Consider the following 22,600-nt stretch of genomic DNA (forward strand, 5'->3'; position numbering starts at 1 on the left):
TTCAATGTTTCATGAATGTATGTACATCTAAAGGAAAGCATATATAGTCTTTTCTAACAGTGATCACACATCTCTTGTGTGTTAGAGAAGGTGTATAATGAAAACTCAGTTATAACCTTCATTGTGAATCTGCAGTCAATCTCTGTTTAATACTTACCTTCCTTTGCAGAAAGTTAGAACCTGAAATGGTTAGAAACTTTTGGTTTGGATTACGACTTTTAGGCATGAGCTTTCATTTTGTACTCAGGCAAAACTCCTCAATGTCATGAGCCAATTAAGGAATACAGGATGGGCCCTTTCTTAAACTAATCCCCAGCTGAGTGCTCAAGGTGCTGTACAACATACTAAAATATTTAGTAAAGACTTCTATTATTTAGGTTGCTTTGGCAGAAACCAGGGATCTCGTTTTTCAGTGCTGTTTCTCTTGGGCTGGACTGTTGCTTCTGTGGCTTTTCTCCAGAAGCCTGACTGGCAGAACTCAATACTTCAGGTCTGGCTATACTGTAACCTTTCCAGGAAATAATAGCTAGTGTTTGCAGACCGTCTTTGAGGTTTTATGTCCTGGCCCTTGAGGGTGACTCTGATTAATTGAAGATGTTCTCCGTGAGCCATGGCCTCTGATTTTTAGTTTTATAATGCAGTTTTTTATTCCACCCTGTATTTATGGAAGCAGGAGATAGGGGGCACTTTTCCCCACTAGCTCCAGGAGGAGCAGCAGCTGTTGCTGCTATCCCACTGGTTCCCTGTTGGGTTGCATGAGAGGGAGGAGAATAGCATCAGTTGCTTAATTACCTGCTTCCCTCTCAGGCTATGGGAGCCCTAGAGAAAGCAGGGTTGGGATTTAACTGACTCTCCCTGAGTGTAGAAAGGAAAGAATGGTGTCCCCTTTCCTACTCAGGCTCCCCCCCCGGGGGGGGGGGGGAGAGAGAGAGAGATATGCGCGCTAAGAGAAGCTGAGAATAAGTATCCACTTACCGTTCCTTGAATCTCTGACTTAGCCCTGGTTGAGACAGCTGCCCCGGTGTTCTAAGTCGCACCAGCTGCCAGTAGTCACAAGGATCTGTGCACCAACTGGGTAGCCAGAGCACAAGACACTGCAGCAACTCCCCTCCCAGTCTGGTACGCCTGTGCTAGGGGAGTGTAGGAAACAGCCAGATGCCCACTGGGGGTCCCTTTATGTTGGGAATCCACAGCAGGGTACCTGTGGGAGCAGAGGATCTGCCCCAGAGTCTTGATTTAAAAGGTCAAGGAGCCACAAAGTAACACATTAGGCTGTGGGCCAAAAAGGCTGAATGGCCCTGAGTTAATCCATCTCCAAATGAACAGTAAAATCCCACCTGTTTAAACCAAGTTTAAGTTCTAACATGTTGAAAGTTCCCATCCTAGCTTCCCAGAATGGCTAGAGTCCTCACTTTTTTCTTCATTAGAATAAATCTAAATAGGAGTTTAATAGACTTTTCCAGAGGTGACCTTTGATCGTGTGTTTTGCTTTTAATTGCAGCTTTCATCATGGGGGACATGAAAACCCCGGACTTCGATGATCTTTTGGCTGCTTTTGACATCCCAGACCCAACTAGCCTTGATGCCAAGGAGACCATACAGTCAACTGGTGAAGAAAATGAAAATAACTTAAAGCCATCAGGAATGTGTATAGATGAAAACGTGTCCTTGTCCCACTCGGTGCCAGCTTCTGATACCCCTGTTGTGAGTGTTATTGTGAAGAACACAAGTCGTCAGGAATCCTTTGAAACAGAGAAGGAAGGGAACCACCTTGGAGCTGGTCTGTTACACAATGGGTTCCGTGGGTCTGATCTGCCCTCAGAGGCTCACAACTTGGTGCACAATTATGGGAAATTTGATTCTGCTTTTATTAATGGTGATAGTTCAAAAAACTATTCTGAAAAACTGGACCAATCGAAGTCAGAACCTTTACCTACATTCAGTCAGTTCAGCCCTATCTCCAGCCCTGAACCAGAGGATGCTTTCAAAGAGAACAGTATTGGCAATAAACCAAAACTTGCCCAAACTCCATATTTCCCACCAACTCCAATGTATATTCCAAATTCAACCGCAGTTCTAGATTCACTTAAGAAGTTACCAGAGCCAGAATTAAGTATGTTTGATCAGTATAGTAAAAAAGAACGAAAGATGGAGATTCATAGCCAGCAAGAAAGCAGGCTGGAATTGAGCAGAAGGGAACAAGACAGAGTAGCAGAGAAGTTTGTAGAATCCCGCAAAGATCTGGTGGATACCAGCAACTTCCTTGGGGAAGGTGTGGCATTTGGAAGTTTCCACAACAATAACTTTAAAGAAAGCAGAGGGTCTATGGCTGAAGTGAACTTTTCTTCATCAGTCCCACCTCGCCAGCGTCTAAAGCCAGCTCACTCAAAATTATCATCTTGTGTTGCCGCATTAGTAGCGCTTCAGGCCAAAAAAGTTGCGTGTATTCCAAAAGAAGATCAAACAAGTCTCACGAAAGAATCTTCTGGCCATTTTAAAGATGGCATGAAAGGAAGTCCCAAAATGCCTAAGTCACCAAAGAGCCCAAGAAGCCCCTTAGAGGTGGTAAAAAAGGCCAACAAGCAGCCTGAGAGTCCTCGGAGTGTATGCAGTGATAGTAGTGGAAAAGGCTCTCCCTCCATGGCTGCTGGCTCTCCACCAGCTATTCCCAAAGTTAGAATAAAAACTATTAAGATGTCTTCTGGTGAAATTAAAAGAACTGTTACTAGAATCTTGCCAGAAGTTGAAGAGTTGGGCAAATCCCCTGAGGAGTCATCTGCAGAAGGTTCAGCCATGGAAGAATTTATTAAGGCCTTCCCTTCACCTGATACTAGTGCAGTTACGGAAAATGAGGCAAGTACAGGGACCACCAAAAATGCAGCTGCCACAGCTATTCAGGTGTCAAATGTTGCGAGCCCATGTATAGATGATATGAAGACAGATACTACTGAAAACAGCACGCCCAATGTGTCTTTGTCTCCACTGCCAAACTGTGGCAGTGATGCCATAAAAATAGGCAATATAGGTCAGCAGCTCAACAAGAGGCAGCAGCAGGGCACTGTGACGCAGCCTTCTAACCCCACAACCTCCACCCTACTTCCCAAGGCCGTACATCTGGCAAATCTCAACTTAGTTCCACACAGTGTTGCTGCTTCTGTCACAGCAAAATCCTCTGTGCAAAAGCGAAGTCAGCCTCCGCTAACTCAAATGTCAGTGCCACTGGTGCATCAAGTAAAGAAAGCTGCTCCTGTAATTGTGGAGGCATTTAACAAACTACTAAATAGTAACAATCTTGTGCCAGTGTATTCTCCAAACCTCAGCCCACCTCCTGACACCAGTATTCAGTTACCTGCATCTGGGTATTGCTGCCTGGAATGTGGAGATTCATTTGCCTTAGAAAAAAGCCTAACTCAACACTATAGCAGGCGAAGTGTCCACATTGAAGTCATGTGTACTCAGTGTTCAACTCTGCTGCTGTTCTTTAACCGGTGTAGTTTGCTTAGACATGCAAGAGAGCACAAGAGCAAAGGACTGATTATGCAATGTTCTCAGCTGTTAATGAAACCAATTTCCTTAGATGAAATGCTCTCACCTTCTCCTACAAACTCTTCAGTGTCTTTGGCTCCTCAGACTTCGCATTTTCCATCTTCTTTATGTAAACCCAGTGCTGCATCAGGGAGTGGGACAGGAATCTCTACCGTCGCTTACCCAGCCATGCCTCTGTATGCAGACCCATTGAGACTAATCCGCCAGGGACTAAAGTGTCTTGAATGTAACAAGCAGGCCCAGGATTATGTTGCTCTTGCAGCACACTACCAGAGAACCTCAGAAGATAATGAGGGACTGGTAAGTAATTCTTTAAAACCTTAACTCCTTTAAACCCAATAGAAGTGTAAATACTTTTAGAAAATGAACAAAGTTGGAAGTGAATTTCTGTATTTGGCTCTGTATATCACGATATCTTTTATCATAAATTTAGCGATGGTGATGGAAAGTACAATAGAAAGCAGCTGCCAGTGAGGTTTTGGGCTGTGTGAGCAGAAGCACTGTCTCGTGATGCTGCGAAGGTGGCTCTGGGGAGATTGCACCTAAGTTTGTCCTTCAGTTCTGAGCACATGGATACTAGATCTGACTAGTTACCGTGTGCTTTGCGGGATATGAGAGTAAACTACAGGATGAATTACACAGATTAATTAGCATCATAGAAATGTAGGGCTGGAAGGGGCCTTGAGAGGTCATTTAGTTCAGTCCCCTCACTGTGGCAGGATCAAGTAAACCAGGTCATCCCTTACTGATGTTAGCCCAGCTGGTTTTTATAAAATCTCCAGTGATGGAGATTCTACAATCTCACTTGGTAACCTGTTCCAATGTTTAGCTATCCTTACAGTTAGACAGTTTTTCCTCACATCTAAACTAAATCTTGATTGCTGCAAATGAAGTCATTACTATTTGTCCTGCATTCTGTGACCATGGAGAACAGTTGATTACCTTCCTCTTTATAATAGCACTTAACATATTTGAATATTGTTGTCAAGTCCTCCCTTCGGTTTTATAGTCTTATGACTAAGGGCGCTCCGTTTTTTGTCTTATAGGTCAGGTTTTTAAACCTTTCATCATTGTTTTGCTCTCCTCTGGACTCTCTCTGGTTCATCCACATCTTCCTTCAAGTATGGCACCCAGTGGATGTTGTATTCCAGCTGAGGTCTCACCAGTACCAAGTGGTGCAATTACCGTCTGTGCCTGAAATACAGCAAACCTGTTAATACACCCCAAAATGTTAGCCTTTTCACAACTGCATTACATTGTTGACTCATTCAATTAGTGATCTGTTACACCGCTCCAGAGCCTTCTCAGTGTTACTACTGCATAGCCAGTTTTGTAGTTGTGCATTTGATTTGTCCTTCCTAAGTGAAGTACTTCTCACTTGTCTATATTGAATTTCATCTTCTTGATTCCAGAACTCTTTTCCAGATTGTGAAGATCATTTTGAATTCTTTTAAATTCAGAACCTAGTAGGAGAGTCATGTGATTGTATTTAATTTCTGGTTTTTGTACAGTTTTGAGGTGCGTATTCTTTGTGCAGCACTTTGAACTCTGGGACCTTGGTAACATTCAGCCCAGCAAGGCATAAATAGAAGAGGAGAGACTGAGGGTATGTCCACACACTGCATATTAAAACCTGTAGCTAGTCTGGGGGCTCCAGCTAAGGGGCTGTTTAATTGTGCTGTAGACATTCAGGCTGGAGCCTGGGCCCAAGGACCCTGCCAGATTAGATAGTCCCAGAGCTTGGACTACATCTTGAGCCTGAACATTTACTCTAGAATTAAACAACCCTTAGCTTGAGCCCTGTGAGTCTGTCAGCTGGCAAAGGCCATCAGCTGGTGTCTAATTGCAGTGTAGCTATATCCTAAGAGGCCAAGTGCATTATCTGCAATAGCATCAGTCTGACAGCTGTGGGAAAAGGAAGTGGCTTAGCACTTCATGCAGTCTGCTCCTTAGCAAGGGACTCAAATAGTTTCCTATGTAACTGAAGAAGCTGCTGGCCTGCTGCTTTTTTCCTGGGGTTCTTTCTTCCTTCTGAGTGATCGCTGGCCTCCAACTCTAAATGAATGGCACCTTTCAGAGCCTGAGAATCTATTCAGTTCTTCCTCTCTGGCCCTCCCCATAGGTACGGAGGAAAGTGGGACAGTCCCTTCTTGAGCAGCAAGACTATGCCATCTGATTCTTTGAGAGCAAGGATGATCATACATCGATCATACATTCGTCCCCAGATGAATGCCCTATCCACTAGGCCACTCCAGAACCCATCCCACCTCCCTACCTCAGGACATCCCTTATTCTATCTTCCTAATACCAGAGCCAGCTCCATCCCTGGGAAATCTGGTGTTGGCCCCCCAGTGGCTGCCCGGAGGGGGAATAGGAGGAGGAATCCTTCCTCTCTGTCTCTTTGGAAGAAGGCATAGCCTTCCATATGTTTTTAGCTGCCAAAATTATTTAAGTTGTATACACTGGCAGATCTCAGATATAGTTCCCTCAATTAGATCCATAAACAAAAACTACAAGCTGACATGAGGTGCTGGGAGTATTGCTGACCATTGTGGACATGGACACATTGGACAGTCTGGAATACACAGCTTCAAATCTCTCATTCGACTATTCCACTTTGAAATATTTTAAATTAAAAAAATATTGGGAACACTGAGATGGATTTTCAGACTTGCAATGGCCTTAATTTTTTTAATACCTCCAAAACATGCAGGGAATGGGTTACTTGATCCAGAGGTCTAATCTAAGACAAAAATACATAGGTTTTTGTGGCCAGAAAGGACCCTTAAAATTGTTTTGTTTGACCTGCATAGTACAGGCCAAAGAACCTCACCTGGTAAACTCTGCCTCAAGCCCATAACTTGGATTTGAGCGAGAAGATATATTCTAGAAACATATCAAGTTTTCATTTAAAAGCTTCAGATGAGGAAAAATCTACTACGTTCATAGTTAAATTGTTCCACTGATAACTTATCCTGATTTAAAAAATTGTGCATTATTTCTAGTCTGAATTTCTCTAACTTCAACTAATCCAATGGTTGGAAAAGAGCCATCTACTATCAGAAATCTCTTCTCCATGTAAGTACTCAGGGACCATGATCAGGTCACTTCTCTTGGGTAAGTTTTACTCAGATTGAGCTTTTTAAGCCTTTTGGTACAAGTTATAGTATCTAAACTTCAGATAATTCTTAGAGCACTTTTCTGAATCCTTTATCATTGTTCAGTATCCTTTTGGATGCGTGGACACACTAACTGGACAAAGTATTCCAGTAATAGTCTCACTTATGTCACATGAAGAAATAATTCCTCCTCCCTTCTTGATGTTTCCTTGTTTACACATCCAAGGATCATGTTTGCCCTCTTAGCTATAGCATTGCAATGGGTAGGAGCTCATGTTCAGTTGGTTATCTCCTGTTATCCCCGAGTCCACTTCAGTGTCACTGCATTCCAGTGTATGGTCCTCCATCTTGTATGACTTACAATCTTTGGTCCTAGATGTATGATCTTGCTTTTGGTTGTGTTTAAAAAAATGTTGTTTGAATGATTTACAGGTGATTCACTTCCAGGTTATGTAACTGAACAGGCCCCATCTTTATTTACCACTTCACCAGTTTGGGTTCTCTGCAGGTTTTACCAGCATGATGTTACATGTTCTTCCAGATCATTGATATTAAATACCTCTGGTACGAGAACAGATCCCTGTGGAACACTGTTAGAAACTCATTCATGTAGCATGAGTCCCTCTATACAATTACTTTGTATGAGAGCTGTCTGTTAACTAGTTCTTAACCATTTAACATTGATTTTAATATAGTGCTAGTTTTAGATAAAAATGTCGCTCAAATGCCGAAATCTTAAGTAGTCAGCCTTTATGAACCAATCCTTGTGTACTCATAAACTATAAAAGATTGTATGACAAGATCTTTTTACTGGGAAACCATTGTACTTGGCAATAATTATACCACTATTCTTTACTGGTTGCAATCCATAGAACCCTTTCCATTATTTTATCCAAGAATGACCTCAAATTAATCAGCATATGTTTTGCAGATCATACCATTTTACTCTTTTTAAATACTGGGACAGTGTTAGCTTTTTCCAGTCCTTTGGAGAGTCTCCAATATTCTAGACCATTAACATAATGATTCAGAGAGCTGTTCAACCAATTCTTCTAATGCTCCTGGATGCAAATGATTGAGTCCTGCAGATTTTAACATGCATGACAAACAGCACCTATTAAAACTAAGCACTATAGTTATTATTGATGGAATAGGAAGTATTTCATTGTCTGCATGTATGAACATCATTCTGCTGCTATCCAAATGCAGAACAGAAATATTAACTTCTGCTTATTCTGTATCATGATGTGACCGTTTTACTTACCATCCTTATCTAGTGCTGGACCTATATCATTATGATTTTGTTTGTTCCTGATATATTTCAAGAATTCCTTCCTTCCATTGTTCTTAACCCTCCTGGTCTTTGACTTTTTTCCATTGCTACTTTAGCTTCCCTATCCATTGTCACCAGTGAGGAAATGTAAATTTGTATCCTTTGCTGTCAGCTTCCGTATTTTATCTTTTCTTCCTTCACCTCCTCTCTAAATCACCATTTGTGATTGAAGAGTTAATTCTAATAAAGCATGTTTAAATTACGAGTGTTCTGTGTCACCTTAAAGACTTAACAAAAATACATATAGTATCATGAGCTTCCGTGGGCAAAACCCATTTCTTCAGACAAGAACATCTGTGGTTTTGCCCACAAAAGCATATGGTACTGTACATATTTCTGTTAGTTTCTAAGGTGCCACAGGACTACTCGTTTTTAAAGTTACAGACTAACTCGGTGACCCCTCTGAGACTTTTTAGCATGTTTAAATTCACATTTCTGAGAGAGAACTTTCTGGTTTTGTAGAATTGCTGAAGCTGGCTAATGGCTGTTATCTGCAGCTAGCTCTAAGAATGTCTACTATACCAGTACTATATTTAAATAGCTACACTGGTGTAGCTATGCCAGCATAACCTTGTATTGTAGACACAACTTTTATTGACGGGGAGGGTTTTTTTTCATTAGCATGAGAACATCACCTCTCAAACGAGGTTAGGTACATTGACGGAAGCATTCTTCTGTTAACATTGGCTTTGTTTTCACTACAGACTTTGCTGATGCAAGTTACGTTGGCACAAAGTTGCTGCATTTAATGTATTGCTTGTGTGTGCAGATTTGGATCCTTGCGTTAGTACTGCATATACTCAATGAGCACTTTTGTCAGTGCATAGAATGGTGCACCCATGTGTAGGTATCCCAGTGTGAGTTCGCTACTGTCTTTTGCACGGCGTTATGGGAAATTTTGGTAATCCTGGGTAGGGCAGAAACAAGTGGTGCAGGGGGTCAGCTGCCCAGTGTGCCACTTTCTCCATTCCATAATGTCATTCAAGGCTTATAATTTTTGTGCCTTTTAAAAAAATTCTGTAAATCTGCTCTGCCCTCCCTATTATCTGAGACAAGCATGGAAGCTGCTGCGAATATTGCAAGTAGAGGATGCTTGATCCTCTGCTAGTTGCAGTCACAGGAAGAAGTGCATCAGTGGGGACATGATGGAGTCTCACGGAGTACAGATTCCTGTGGCACATAATGAAAACCAATTCAAGGTGGCTGGTGAGGTGGAGTGCTGCTATTGGGGCCAAGAAAAGATTGACTGGTGGGATTGCATTATAATACACTGACACCTCAGACTTACGAACACCTTGGGAATGGGGATTCTTCTTACTCTGAAATGTTCATAACTCTGAATAAAACATTATGGTTGTACTTTCAAAATGTTACAACTGAACATTGACTTAATGCAGCTTTGAAACTTTCTGTAGAAGGAAAATGCCGCCTTCCCTCTTTTTAGTAGTTTAACATAGTACTGTACTGTCTTTGTGCTCCCTCTTACCCTGGGCTGCTGCTGCATGATTATTTCTGGTTCCAAATAAGGGATGCAGTTGTCTGGTCAGTTCATAATGCTGGTTCTGTTGCACATGTTTTGGGATGACAACCCAGTGGCTGCAGAACTTTCAGATGTGAAAGGCCATGTTCCTGGATCTGCGTGCTCAGCTCACCCCAACTCTTCAGTGCAAAGACACCAGACTGACAGCTGCCGTGATGGTGGGGGTGTGTTGATTTCACACTGATTGCAATGCTGGATTACTCCCCATTAGTGGAAAATCACTTTTGGAGTTGGAACAGCCAGTGTGGTGGTTGTTGTCATGCACATGTACAGAGCTGTTAGTCATCTTCTGCTATGTGTGACTGACTCTTGGCAATGTGCCAGATGGATGGATTTGTGACAGTAGGTTTCCCACACTGTGGAGTTGTGAAAGATAACATGCACATTCCTATTTTGGCCCCAGCTCGTCTTGCCCTGCAGTATGTCAACATATAAAGGGTTATGAAAGTGTTAAGGCATCACCAGGAACGCTTCACTGACATCAGTTTGGGCTGGTCAGGGAAGGTGCATGATGCACATATCTGTAAGAACACAGGACTGTTCCAAAGCTGCAAGCAGGGACTCTTTCCTGACATGCAAATTACCATTGGGAATATTGAAATGCCAGTAATGGTCCTGTAGAACTCAGCCTACACTTGGCTTATGAAGCCGTGTAGCAGCCACCTCAACAGCTTCAAGGAAAGAATCAAGAACAGGCTTGGCAGATGCAGTGTGACAGTTGAATGTGCTTTATTGGTGCACCTAAAGGAGGATGGCACACCTCTGCATGAACATGAAATAGTAAGGAGTTGATGAAAGGATTCAAACAGAACAAGGCAGATGTGGCCAAAGCGATGCATAAAAGATGGTTGTACACTAGTAATTTCGCTGTCATTGTAGTGTTGGTTGTGGTATTTATTTTTAATGGGAAATGAGAGTAGTGACATTTGTGTACTTGCAAAAATCTGATTGCAAATGCAGTGATTTTGGTGAAAGTGCCTTTTGCCTTTGCCGTTATAGTGTTGCTGAATCGCATTATCTGTACAAACACTCTTTAGCTGATATTAGGTCTGTCTACACTTAAAAGGCTTGCTGGGTGTAGCTTTGCTGCCAGACCTCTTCTGATATAGACCTGGTCTTAGAAGCTCTTGTAGGAGAGTGATGTGGATGTCAAGCCAGAAAGGATTACAACAATCAAGATGATTTCATTATTGCAATTTTCTGTACTTAGCAGTGCTGGCTGAGTTGGTCCAGAATGCAAAGATTTGTGTCTTCAGTAATGTGTTCAGTAATGTAGATTACCAAGAACACATCATCCTACTTCGCTGCCTCCCACTCTGGTTCCCCGCTGGTCACAGTTCAGTTCATTTTTACCATACTGCGTGGTATTGCTGATCTCTCAGGTAGTGAGAGCTGCCTTTTCTTTAGTGATGAACTTTGCATGATAGCTTCACATAATTGGGAAAAATGAAACTTACCAATTTAGGAAAAACACCTATCTGCAGGAGAGAGAACCCATACAGGAGCCACATGAAGGTGTGGAAACAAAAAAAATTAAGTCTGCCCTCACCATGTTCAGAACTAAATGTAATACACCTCACTTCAGTTTGACTATTGCTGCAAGAAAGCCATAGTGCAGCAGCATACTTGCATCTCATATAGCTTATTTTTTTCTAAAAGCAGTAACACAAGACTCTTCCATATGTACCACTTAACTTCTTTGGGGGAAAAAACTTAAAAAACAACACACAGTCTAGTAGCACCTTAAAGTCTAACAAGACATACAGATGGTATCATGAGCTTTTGTGGGGCACAACCCACTACTGCAGATGACAGGAGTGTAGAGATTAATTATTGCCGGAAAGAATTAATGGACACTAATCAAAAGACAGGACAATGCAGAACTTCAAAGACTATCAAGATGGTTTAATAGGTGATGAGCTTTCGTGGGCCAGACCCTCTTCCTCAGATCATATTGTGGAAGAAAATTGGCATGGCCATATATACCAAAGGGATACAATAAAAAAGTGAATACATATAAAATTGACAAATCAGATTTTAGAACCTGGGGGGGGGGGGGAAAGGGCGGAGGGGGAGTTAGCGTCTATGAGATAATCACTAATCAGATGTCCGAAAGGGCAATACACAAAAACCTATTGGAGAAAACTTTAATCTGCCTGGACGCTCGTTAATGGATCTCCTCCAAGTCACCATTTTGTTTCAGACCAACTCCACAAGCCAAATGCACAGAGAAGAGTGGGAACTTAACTTCATTCACAAGTTTAATTCTTATGCAAATAGTATGAACCCGGAATATCCAATGGCTCTCACATTATCTTCCACATGTTAATGACTTAACCAACCAACCAAACAATGAAGGTGCTAAGGGTTCTTATCAGTCTCTCTTAACTATTTAGTCTTTAAGGTGCTACTAGACTTTTGTTGTTTCTTTAATTTTTCCTGTTAGACTAACTTAGCTACCCCCTGAAGCTTATCTACTCATTGTCTTATGCTTTTTTCACCCCTCTGTTTTCCTCTCCCCCTTTTTCCTCCAATTTTTTTTTTCTATTTTTACCTCTCCCCACCCCTCGCTCCCCTTTATTTATTCCTGTGTCTGGACTTCTACACTCTTGTCATCTGAAGAAGTGGGTTGTGCCCACGAAAGCTCATGATACCATATACATGTTTTGTTAGTCTTTAAAGTGGTACTAGACTGTTTAAGTTTTTCCTGTTACCTACTAACTTCACTAGTACTTTGTGGAAGATACTCTAATGCTACGGTGATGGGCAATCTTGGAAAAACCAGTCAGATAAATCATGAAGGCCTAAATGAGTCAATTTGTCTTGACCAACCTCTTTCCCCTCCCCTGCCCACCAAAAGAAAAAGGCACTTAACTGTTCTGGAAGCACAGACTGGGGACAGACTGGATGAGCTGAGAAAAAGAGAAGAGTCTGAATAATGCCATCTTATAGGATGACTAAAAGTTGGAATTGGAGATCAAGCGTTTTGAGGTTGACGGCAAAATATATGCAAACGCCTGTGTCAGAAGTTGTCCAAAGTATGTCAAAGATATCAAATCCAGTTTGGCCTGTTATTTTAAAATGAGCAAAAGGCAGAATGCTTCCAAATGGATGTGCCTTGAGCTAAGAAAACTGACTAGAAGTCTTCAACTTTTTGCTGTGGACACAGGTTTGAATCAAAGCAAACCGTGACAGGTAGTGCGAGGTAGTGGGGTTTTGTTTTGCAACTTTGGTGCTCTTTTTAATATAATTTTTGTGTATGTCACTTGTCAATGAGTGCTTTCACAATATATATGCATTCCAGAAACATCCAACTTTTTAGTCCCTCTCTGAGCCACTCTGAGGCTGTCCTATCTTGTTCTCTATATAAAATTGGGAAGGCCTTTTTTCAATGTTTTATATACATCAGGTTCTGCACTTCATAGTTAGCATATTTCTTTATTTTCTGCTGTCACTTTGCTACAGTTCGTACAAATTTTCCATGCATACAGCTACTGGCTACCAGTGTATGGTGGACAGGTGCCAGAGTTGATGTTAATTTTAACAGTACCTTCTGAAGGTCCTGTGGTACTAAAGAGATTTTGTGTTTAAAAGAAGGGCATTTTGTGGTTACTTAATTGCCTGTCATATCATTAAATGATTCTGACTCCAGTTGTGTATCAATGAAGACCATGTCCCACATACAGGATGTGGCCTGCAGGAATCTGATGGTGATGGATGAATAGGAAAGAACCTAGACTAACTGTTCCAAAGCACTTTACAGAGCTGGCAGTTAATAAAATCGTCTTACTTGTGATACTGAATAATTTTGACAATTGACAGGAAGCCCAGTGGTGCTTTTACACAGCTGCTTTTCAGAGTGGGAACTGTCCTTTGCCATTAACTTCCTGACTTTCAAACACCCTGACAACCACAAAGCCTACATCTGAAAAGGTTTTACAGGTGATATTTATTTTTGATCTTCAACTCGAGCTCAGTGAGGCTTTTGTTTCTGTGAGAAACTAATAAGTAAGGGAGGGGAGGAACCCCGTGATTCTACAAATACTGCACGGCTCAACTGCTTTTTAAAATCTGTACATAGCAAAAAATAAAGCATTATGGACAATTAGGCAGTAATGAGGGTTTGTTTAAAATAAGCTGTTGATACAGAACTGGTAAGGGAATATGTCAAACTTGACCATGTACAAATTATCAGTTTTTAGTCGCGTGTATCAGAAATTACTGTTAAATGAATATCTTAAATTGTTGCCAGATCTTTTCCATGACTTTTCAAACTGGGCGAATATCAGACAAATGAAAAGGGCATTTTGGCAATCAATTTCAGTCTCTTGGTATTTTTTAAAAAGGTCTTTGAAAGAGGGGAAAAACTCATTGAATTCTAGAATGAAATTCACTTTTGTGCAGATGGGGCAGCATAATGCTTATGTTCCACTTTAACCCTCCTGCATTGTATGCATCTGACAGACGGACAACTGGAGTGGTAGTGGGGGCATTCACAAAACATCTTTGGCCTAGGCTAGGAGGCTGATTTCTGGTCTCACCTGTACCACTGATGATGATAAATCGATGCCCTTCTTAGAGGAATGTTTCATAGCCTGACCTCAGGAGGCAGTCAAATATTGTTTCTCCTAAACCCTTACAGATGAGGTGATCGAGAATGTGAGACTCTTGAGTGATTGTGTTGCGTTTTTTTTTTTTAAACTTCTACAGTAAGAAGTAGAACCAAGGTCTGTAATGTAGACGACCTAACTGAATGAAACTTACCTAACTGCGTCACAGAATGAATGACAAATATGAACTTACATGTACGTCTTTAAAATGGAGCTACTCCTTTATACCCACCTTCAGACAGCCTTTTGAAAACATTAATGCTGTGCTTTTTTTGTGAGGGTACTGCTCGGTACGCAGTACCGGCACTTTTTTAAAAACAAAAAAAAGCACTGCATTAATGTATACTTTAAATGCAGCAATAAAGCCATTAGCAACTTAGGCCATACTCCCCTCTAAGATCTAGGAATAGAACCAAGGAACCTTGTTACCACCGTTCTCCTGCTGTCTGCACAACTGTTTCCTAAATCTGTTTGGAGAGAGAGTCTTTTATCCCTTCTAGTGGCTGGTCCTCAAGGGTTGTGAAGAAAATGCTGGCATTGTGAACAGAGAACTGCTCACCATCCTGCTCCTATGTGACTCCTCACTTGACTGATTCCCACTCGTCCCCAGCTCTGTGGAGTGAATAGTTGTGGGTGAGGCAGGGGAGGTGAGTGAAAGGTGATAGTGGGTAGAAGAGATGTGTGCAAAATAGGAGTATTAGATTTAGTTTAATTAGCATGTAACTGCACCAAATCTTAGCGGTTACATGATTTTTGGATGGTCCCCAGGGTGGAGCCGGCAGGCTGTGCGCTCCTGACCCCAACTCCCTGGTGTTCCCTTGATACCCTGTGCTGTTGCCTCTGTCTCAAAGGCAGTAGCATGGGGTGGCAGGCGGGAGCTGGTCTGCAAGAAGAGCCAGTTTAAAACACGTAATGTTTAACTGGCTAACTAATTACATAGGATTTAGCATCCCTACTGCCTTTGACCACAGACCTATTGTCTCACAACAGTCAGATTTATGACCTGGATCTTCATAGGCTTCTGACAGATCTAGAGGGATCCTGTTCATATGGAAGTACGTGTCTTGATACATTTCAGGAAGCAATTCATTTGCAAATGCTGTAACCTTAGAGAAAAGATTTCAAATCTGGGCATCCTGTAGCTGTGCATAGTCTCAACTCGGCTCTAATCCAATGCATACTTGAATGCATGCTTCACCTGAAACTTGACGGTCTTGCTTTTATAGTCTTTTAGTTAGTAGCTAGATCTGCTTATCACATGCTAATTGATAATGGGTCTTTATTTGCTTGACATATTGGTTTAAGGGTTTAGTGAACATCTATCCACCAATCAGAGGTACAACACTCTCATAGGAATCTTAACCTAGTCTTTACTCAGTTTCTCCTTTTGAACCTCTGAACAAATGTTTGTTGTTTCACCTGTTAATAAAAATAATATAGTGAAGGCTGTGAGAAAGTAGTGATTATTTGGTTCAGAAATTATGGTCACAATTTGTTAGTTGCAGTTTGGTGTGGGCCAATATGCAGGGTCGTAAAACACCTCTCAAATTTGTGGCCACTATGAAAAGTTGCAGACTGTGTTTAAAAGCTATTGGTTCTGCAACAGAATTGCAGCCTGTGATTTTCTTATGGCTTTAATCATAACATCTGCCAGAAGAGTGACTAGCAAGCAAGCCCTGGTTGCTGATTGACACTTTAGTTTTTCACAAGGTGGTTCTCCATTCCTCCAAAGCATGGGGGTAGTAGTGCTTTTCAAAGAAAAAGCCAGCAGAATTTAACATGAACTATTTTTCCTAGCATCATTCTCAGAAGTGGCTGAACAGTTTTGACGTAAGATTTCCAAAAATATTCAGCCAGAGGCAGACACTCAGCGTGGAAAATTTCCATCTAATAGTTAGCTTCTCAGTTTTTAAAAGCATCTGACAACAGTGTCTTCATATTTATTTTATGTATATATAAATCAAAATATCCCCAGGAAAAGAGGTTTAGAAATAAGCATCACAGATGTGAGCAGACTCCCATATGAACAAATTTTGAAAGGCTGAGTGTTTAGTTTACATAGGGGTCAAGTAGAAGTGTACAGGATAAAAGGATGCAGCATAAAGAATAGTTAAAGGAGGTAGACTTTTCCTTTTAGTACCAGAACAGACTTTTCTAGAAACTTATATATACTTTTTATATTGGCAAATTATTAAAACCAAATATGGAGTAATTCAATAGTAGATCTTTTTCTGATGGATAAAGGAAATTAATCACTGAATTTAGTGGTTGACGAAGTACAACTGACCATGACCTGGTTACGTTTATTTTTTGTAAGCCAAATACACTCCCAATCTGTGAAATATATTCTTGATGCTTTAAAAGGCCTATGTCTCAAAAATAAAAATAGGTTATGATAAACTGAGTGGGAGCAAAAAAGTAAAAATAGAAGTGTGAACAAAAAAGGAAGTTGTTTAAGAATACCTTATTAGATTTCCTAATAGCCACAATTCTTCAGTTACAGAAAAATGTTAACTTTGCTTTAAACATGTTTGATTAAGAGGGTGTCTGGGTAACAGCAGCAACTATATAAACAAATAGAAAAAGGAACTTGATAGCCAATAACATGAATTAGAAGATTTTTAAAAATGCAGGCAATTGCTAAGAGATCTTAAAGAAACAAAAAACCCTAACACTAGTCTAGCTTAGGGAAGTTAGTAGGCATACTGCATGCTAAATTCCAACCACCAGATTATTTCAAACAGATCCCAAAACTTAGTATTTACTTAGTATTTTTGCATTTTCTCTGGTGCCTGGGCCTTGACAAAAATTATTGCCCATGGAGGAGTGGGCAATAATTTTTGCAGAGGGAGCACTTTATGAATTTTGATATGTGATCATGGCCGTCCCACCCAAAGCGGTGGGGCCTTGGGAGGAAGAAATGGAGCTGAGGGCTACAGAGAGAAATAGTGTGAGTGTGAAAGAGACCCTGTGTGACAGACTTTGTGACAGATTGAGCATGTGTGGCACAGATGGGTGGGGGGGTGTGTGTGCTGGCTGTTGCTGGGTAAGTTTCGGAGAAAAGCCATGTTCTGTTTCTAAGACAGGGAAATCTGTCCTGTTCTGTTGTCTCCCCCATTCTGGAGAGCTGGGGTATGGAGGGAAGTGTGAGAGAGCAATGAAATCTTAGTGTATTGATATGCGGTGCACTCCTCTGAGACACTTACTATCCATGCTTCAGACTGGAGCCACTCTGCTGTGTCTCCCCTTCTCCTTGACCCTTGCTCTGCAGAGATGTGGTACCAGGGGCAGGGGAACACCTTGACTTCAGCACAAAGTATTATGAAAAAAACAAGGAAAGAGTTGGAGGTAGTATTGCAGGAGGTTAAATAAGGATACCCATGCATCAGACATATACAAGCAAATTAGAAGAGTTTGTGGAATTCAGAATAAGAGTAGTTGCATGCCAGGTCTTATTGGGATTGACAAAACAGAAGTTCTGATAATGAGAGAGCAGAAATGTTAGCAGAAACTTTGAGGGGTGAGTAATGATGAAAATCAAAGTCCAGTGTGTCCCCAGATTAAGGCAGTTCATTGAGAGGCATGGACTATTATGTAGCTAGCAAAACCATGAAGATACTATAGAGAATTAAAGGTTTTATGTATGGGAGCTCGAAAAATTGATATAACCCAAAATGCATCCCCAGGTAAAGATAATATATGCGATCCTAGCAGACTTACCCAGCATTGCCAGGGTCCTTCAGGGCCAGGGGCTAGTGGTGTGGGGGGTGCATGACTCGGCAGTGCTTTTGGGATGTAGGGGGGAGAGTGCAGGAGTAAGGGTTGGAGGGTGAAGAGAGGCTCAGGAGGGAAGGTCTCATCCAGTATGGCCCTTTTCTCTCACCCCCAGTCACTCCTGACCACCAGGAGCCCTATTTCTCACTCCCCAGCCTCCAGGAGCCCTCTTCTGACCCTCCCCATCCCCCCACCCTGGTGCTGCAGCCAAGGGCTGGGGGGAGAATGGGTTTGAGCCTGTGGGGGGGGGGGGGGAGGGAGAGTTACTTGGTGTGCTAGCAGGCAAGATGGTGGAGCCCCAGCTCTGCTGGCCACTCTTGGTCAGGCCTGGACAAATATGGCCTGAGGGCCACATTCAGCCGACCAAGCCACCAGATCTGGCCTGTGGACACAGCAGGGAGTCCCAGGCTGGCTTTCCTGCTTGCCCTGCACACTGCTTAGAAAAGCGGCTGCTGAGCTGTTTCTCTTTCAAAACTGTGATCCCGGAGGGGAGCGGGGTGAGGGGACAGGTATGGGAGGGAGGCAGAAGAATCCCAAGTTTCGTTACAGGCTGGGGACCGACTGGCTAAGTAGGAGTTCTGCAGAAAAGGACCTGGGGATTACAGTGGATGAGGAGCTGGATATGAGTCAACAAGGTGCCCTTGTAGTCAAGAAGGCAAATGGCACATTAGGGTGCATTAGGAGGAGCATTGCCAGCAGATATAGAGAAGTGATTATTCCCCTTTATTCAGCTCTGGTGAGGCCACATCTGGAGTATTGTGTCCAGTTCTGGGCCCCTCACTATCGAAAGGATGTGGACACATTGGAGAGGGTCCATTGGAGGACAACCAAAGTGATTGGGGGCTGGAGCACATGACCTGTGAGGAGAGACTGAGGGATTTGGGTTTTAGTCTGCAGAAGAGAAGAGTGAGGGGGGATTTGATAGCAGCCTTCAGCTTCCTGAAGGGAGGTTCCAAAGAGGATGGAGAAAGGCTATTCTCAGTAGTGACAGATGGCAGAACAAGGAGCAATGGGCTCAAGTTGTGGTGGGAGAGGTCCAGGTTGGATATTAGGAAAAACTATTTCACTAGGAGAGTGGTGAAGCACTGGGATGGGTTCCTTAGGGAGGAGGTGGAATCTCCTTCCCTACAGGTTTTTAAATCTTGGCTTGACAAAGCCCTGGCCAGGTTGATTTAGGTGGGATTGGTCCTGCCTAGAGCTGGGGGCTGGACTTGATGACCTTCTGAGGTCTCTTCCAGCTTTATGGTTCTATGAGGCTTCAGGTGCTGTCTCTGTCCCCAGCACAATCCTGTTGGCTGGTTTCTGGCCAGAAACTGACCAATGGGAGCTGCCTGTTTGAATAACAGGCAGTATGTGAAGCACCATGCTCCCTCCCCTCTGGTTCAATTATTCTCACAAGCACATGGAGCTGCAGCCGGTGCAGGTGCAGGCAGGTAGGCTGGCTGATAAATGTTTAAAGCTCTGCAAGCATTTAGCTCGGCAGGCAGGCAGGCTGGTTGCGCTGCTGGCTGCTAAGTCTCATAGCCAGAGTCTGCCTCTGGTACCCCAGCCTCTCCCTTTCCCAATCCTCTGCCGCCCCCCTCCCCCCCCCCCGCACCCATACCCCCTCCCAGATCTGACACCCCAAACCGCTGCCCCAGGTCACAACCCCCTCCTGCCCTAGGTCACATTCCAAAACCCTGCACCCCAGTCCCCTGCCCTGGGTCATAACTGCCTCTTTCACCCAAACTCCCTCCCAGACCCCATGCTCCCTCCTGATCCCCAATCCTGATCCCCAGAAGATTTTGAGGAACAGCTAGCCAAAAACTCAAAAAGAAATAACAAAATCTTTAAGTACATTAGAAGCAGGAAGCCTGCTAAAAAACCTGTGGGTCCCTAGATGATCAAGCTATAAAAGGAGCAATCAAGAACGATAAAGCCATTGTGGAGAAACTAAATGATTTATTTGCTTCAGTCTTCACGGCTGAGGACGTTGGGGAGATTCCTGAATCTGCACTGTCCTTTGTGGGTGATGAATCTGAGGAACTGTCCCGGATTGAAGTGTCATTAGAGGAGGTTTTGGAACAAATAGAAAAACTTAATGTTAACAAATCTCCGGGACCGGATGGCATTCATCCAAGGGTTCTAAAAGAACTCAAATGGGAAATTGCTGAGCTATTATCTGTGGTTTGTAACCTATCCTTTAAATCGGCTTCCGTACCTAATGACTGGAAGGTAGCCAACGTGACACCAATATTTAAAAAGGGCAGTAGAGGCGATCCTGGCAATTACAGGTCTAATTTCAGTCTAATTTCAGTACCAGGCAAATTAGTCAAAACAATAGTAAAGAATAAAATTGTGAAGCATGTAGAAGAACATAATTTGTTGGACAAAAGTCAACATGGTTTCTGTAAAGGGAAATCCTGTCTTACTAATGTATTAGAGTTCTTTGAAGGGGTTAACAAACATGCGGACAAGGAGGATCCAGTAGATATAGTATACTTGGATTTTCAGAAAGCCTTTGACAAGGTCCCTCACCAAAGGCTCTTGTGTAAATTACATGGCCATGGGATAAGAGGGAAGGTCCTTTCTTGGATTGAGAACTAGTTAAAAGACAGGAAACAAAGGGTAGGAATAAATGGTAAATTTTCAGATTGGAGAGGGGTAACTAGTGGTGTCCCCCAAGGGTCAGTCCTGGGACCAATCCTTTTCAACTTATTCATAAATGATCTGGAGAAAGGGGTAAGCAGTGAGGTAGTAAAGTTTGCAGATGATACCAAACTGTTTAGGATAGTCAAGACAGAAGCAGACTGTGAGGGACTCCAAGAAGATCTCACCAAACTGAGTGATTGGGCAACAAAATGGCAAATGAAATTTAATGTGGATAAGTGTAAAGTAATGCACATCGGGGAAAAATAACCCCAACTATACGTACAATATGATGGGGGCTAATTTGGCTACGACAAATCAGGAAAGATCTTGGAGTTATTGTGGACAGTTCTCTGAAAACTTCCACACAGTGTGCAGCGGCGGTCAAAAAGGCAAATAGGATGCTAGGAATTATTAGGAAAGGGATAGAAAATAAGACCCAGAATATCTTACTGCCCCTGTATAAAACTATGGTACGTCCACATCTTGAATACTATGTACAGATGTGGTCTCCTCACCTCAAAAAGATATTTTGGCCTTGGAAAGGGTTCAGAAAAGGGCAACTAAAATGATGAGGGGTTTGGAACGGGTCCCATATGAGGAGAGCTTAAAGTGACTGGAACTTTTCAGTTTAGAAAAGAGGAGACTGAGGGGGGATATGATAGAGGTATATAAAATCATGAATGGTGTGGAGAGGGCCGATAAAGAAAAGTTATTTATTAGTTCCCTAAATAGAAGAACTAGAGGACACCAAATGAAATTAATGGGGAGCAGGTTTAAAACTAATAAAAGAAAGTTCTTCTTCACACAGCGTGTAGTCAACCTGTGGAACTCCTTGCCAGAGGAGGCTGTGAAGGCTAGGACTATAATAGCATTTAAAGAGAAGCTAGATAATTTCATGGAGGTTAGGTCCATAAAAGGCTATTAACCAGGGGATAAAATGGTGTCCTTGGCCTCTGTCTGTCAGAGACTGGAGAGGGATGGCAGGAGACAAATTGCTTGATCATTGTCTTCGGTCCACCCTCTCTGGGGCACCTGGTGCTGGCCACTGTTGGCAGACAGGATACTGGGCTAGATGGACCTTTGGTCTGACCCAGTACGGCCGTTCTTATGTTCTTATCCCTTACCCCAACCACTCTTCTGCACCCAGCTTCCATCCCAGACCCCGCACCTTGTCCATTAGTGTCATGGAAGATTACAGCTCTTGACCACTTTCCAAAATCTTGGAATGGCCTCCCCCAACAAAAATTGCGCATCCCTGGTCTTGGTGATACGGGCTGTCCCTAGTGCACACTGCAGGATAGCTCTCCCCTGTGGGCTTGCTGCCCCCAGTGGCCACTCTCATATTGCATCCCTCCAAACATCAGCCCCTCGCTTTGCATGTTATGGAAAACTGTTCTTTTCCTGGGGCTACAAATTGTTTTGGTTCCACCAACCCCAACCTTGCTTTATGTTGGGTTCTAGAGGAAGCTGCCTACCAAATATGGTGGCTCTAGCGCTTATTGTTTAGGAGTTCTTGAACAGACAGACTTGCAGACAGACAAACACTCTAAAACAGTGGTCCCCAACCTTTTGGGGCTGCTGCGCGCCTGGAGGCGGGGCTGCGCATGCACCTGGGGTGGGGCCGCACATGCACTGTGTGCGTGGGGGCAGCACCGTGCATGTGCCCCGGGAGAATGGCTTGGGCTGGCCCTGGTCACTCGGCGGGCACACATAAATGCCCCGGCGGGCACCATGGCGCCCGCGGGCACTGCATAGGGGACCATTGCTCTAAAATATATAGGTAGATAGATAATGTTTAGATATCTTCCTGATAGAAGTTTGGTTCTTTTGGAATTTATATACTATTATCTGGAAACAAGGATTGATTGTGGAGGGTGGAAATATGCAGTAGTATGTAAGTAAGAAAATAAGGCAAATTGTCCACAAAAGTGGATGCCTATAGACCAGTTGTCACTATGCTAAGTCTCAGTACAATTACAGAGAGAATTATGAATGAAAGACTCTTTGCCTATTTGGAAATCAATGTCATAAGGTTCAACGTGGTTTT

General features: G+C 42.8%; 1 protein-coding gene across 5 annotated transcripts in view; it reads left to right on the top strand.

Moving 5' to 3' along the window:
• ZNF592 (zinc finger protein 592) overlaps positions 1-22,600 on the top strand; it is a 65,179-nt gene that overhangs the window by 10,116 nt on the left and 32,463 nt on the right. For all 5 annotated transcript variants that reach the window (XM_075897462.1, XM_075897463.1, XM_006128023.4 and 2 more), the window contains one exon: positions 1,502-3,846. In XM_075897462.1, coding sequence (XP_075753577.1) covers positions 1,510-3,846 — 2,337 coding nt within the window. In that variant the 5' untranslated portion in view covers positions 1,502-1,509. The remainder of the gene's footprint in view (positions 1-1,501; positions 3,847-22,600) is intronic.

This window comes from Pelodiscus sinensis, chromosome 14 (genome assembly GCF_049634645.1).
Source record: "Pelodiscus sinensis isolate JC-2024 chromosome 14, ASM4963464v1, whole genome shotgun sequence".
NCBI classification, from domain to species: Eukaryota; Metazoa; Chordata; order Testudines; family Trionychidae; genus Pelodiscus; species Pelodiscus sinensis.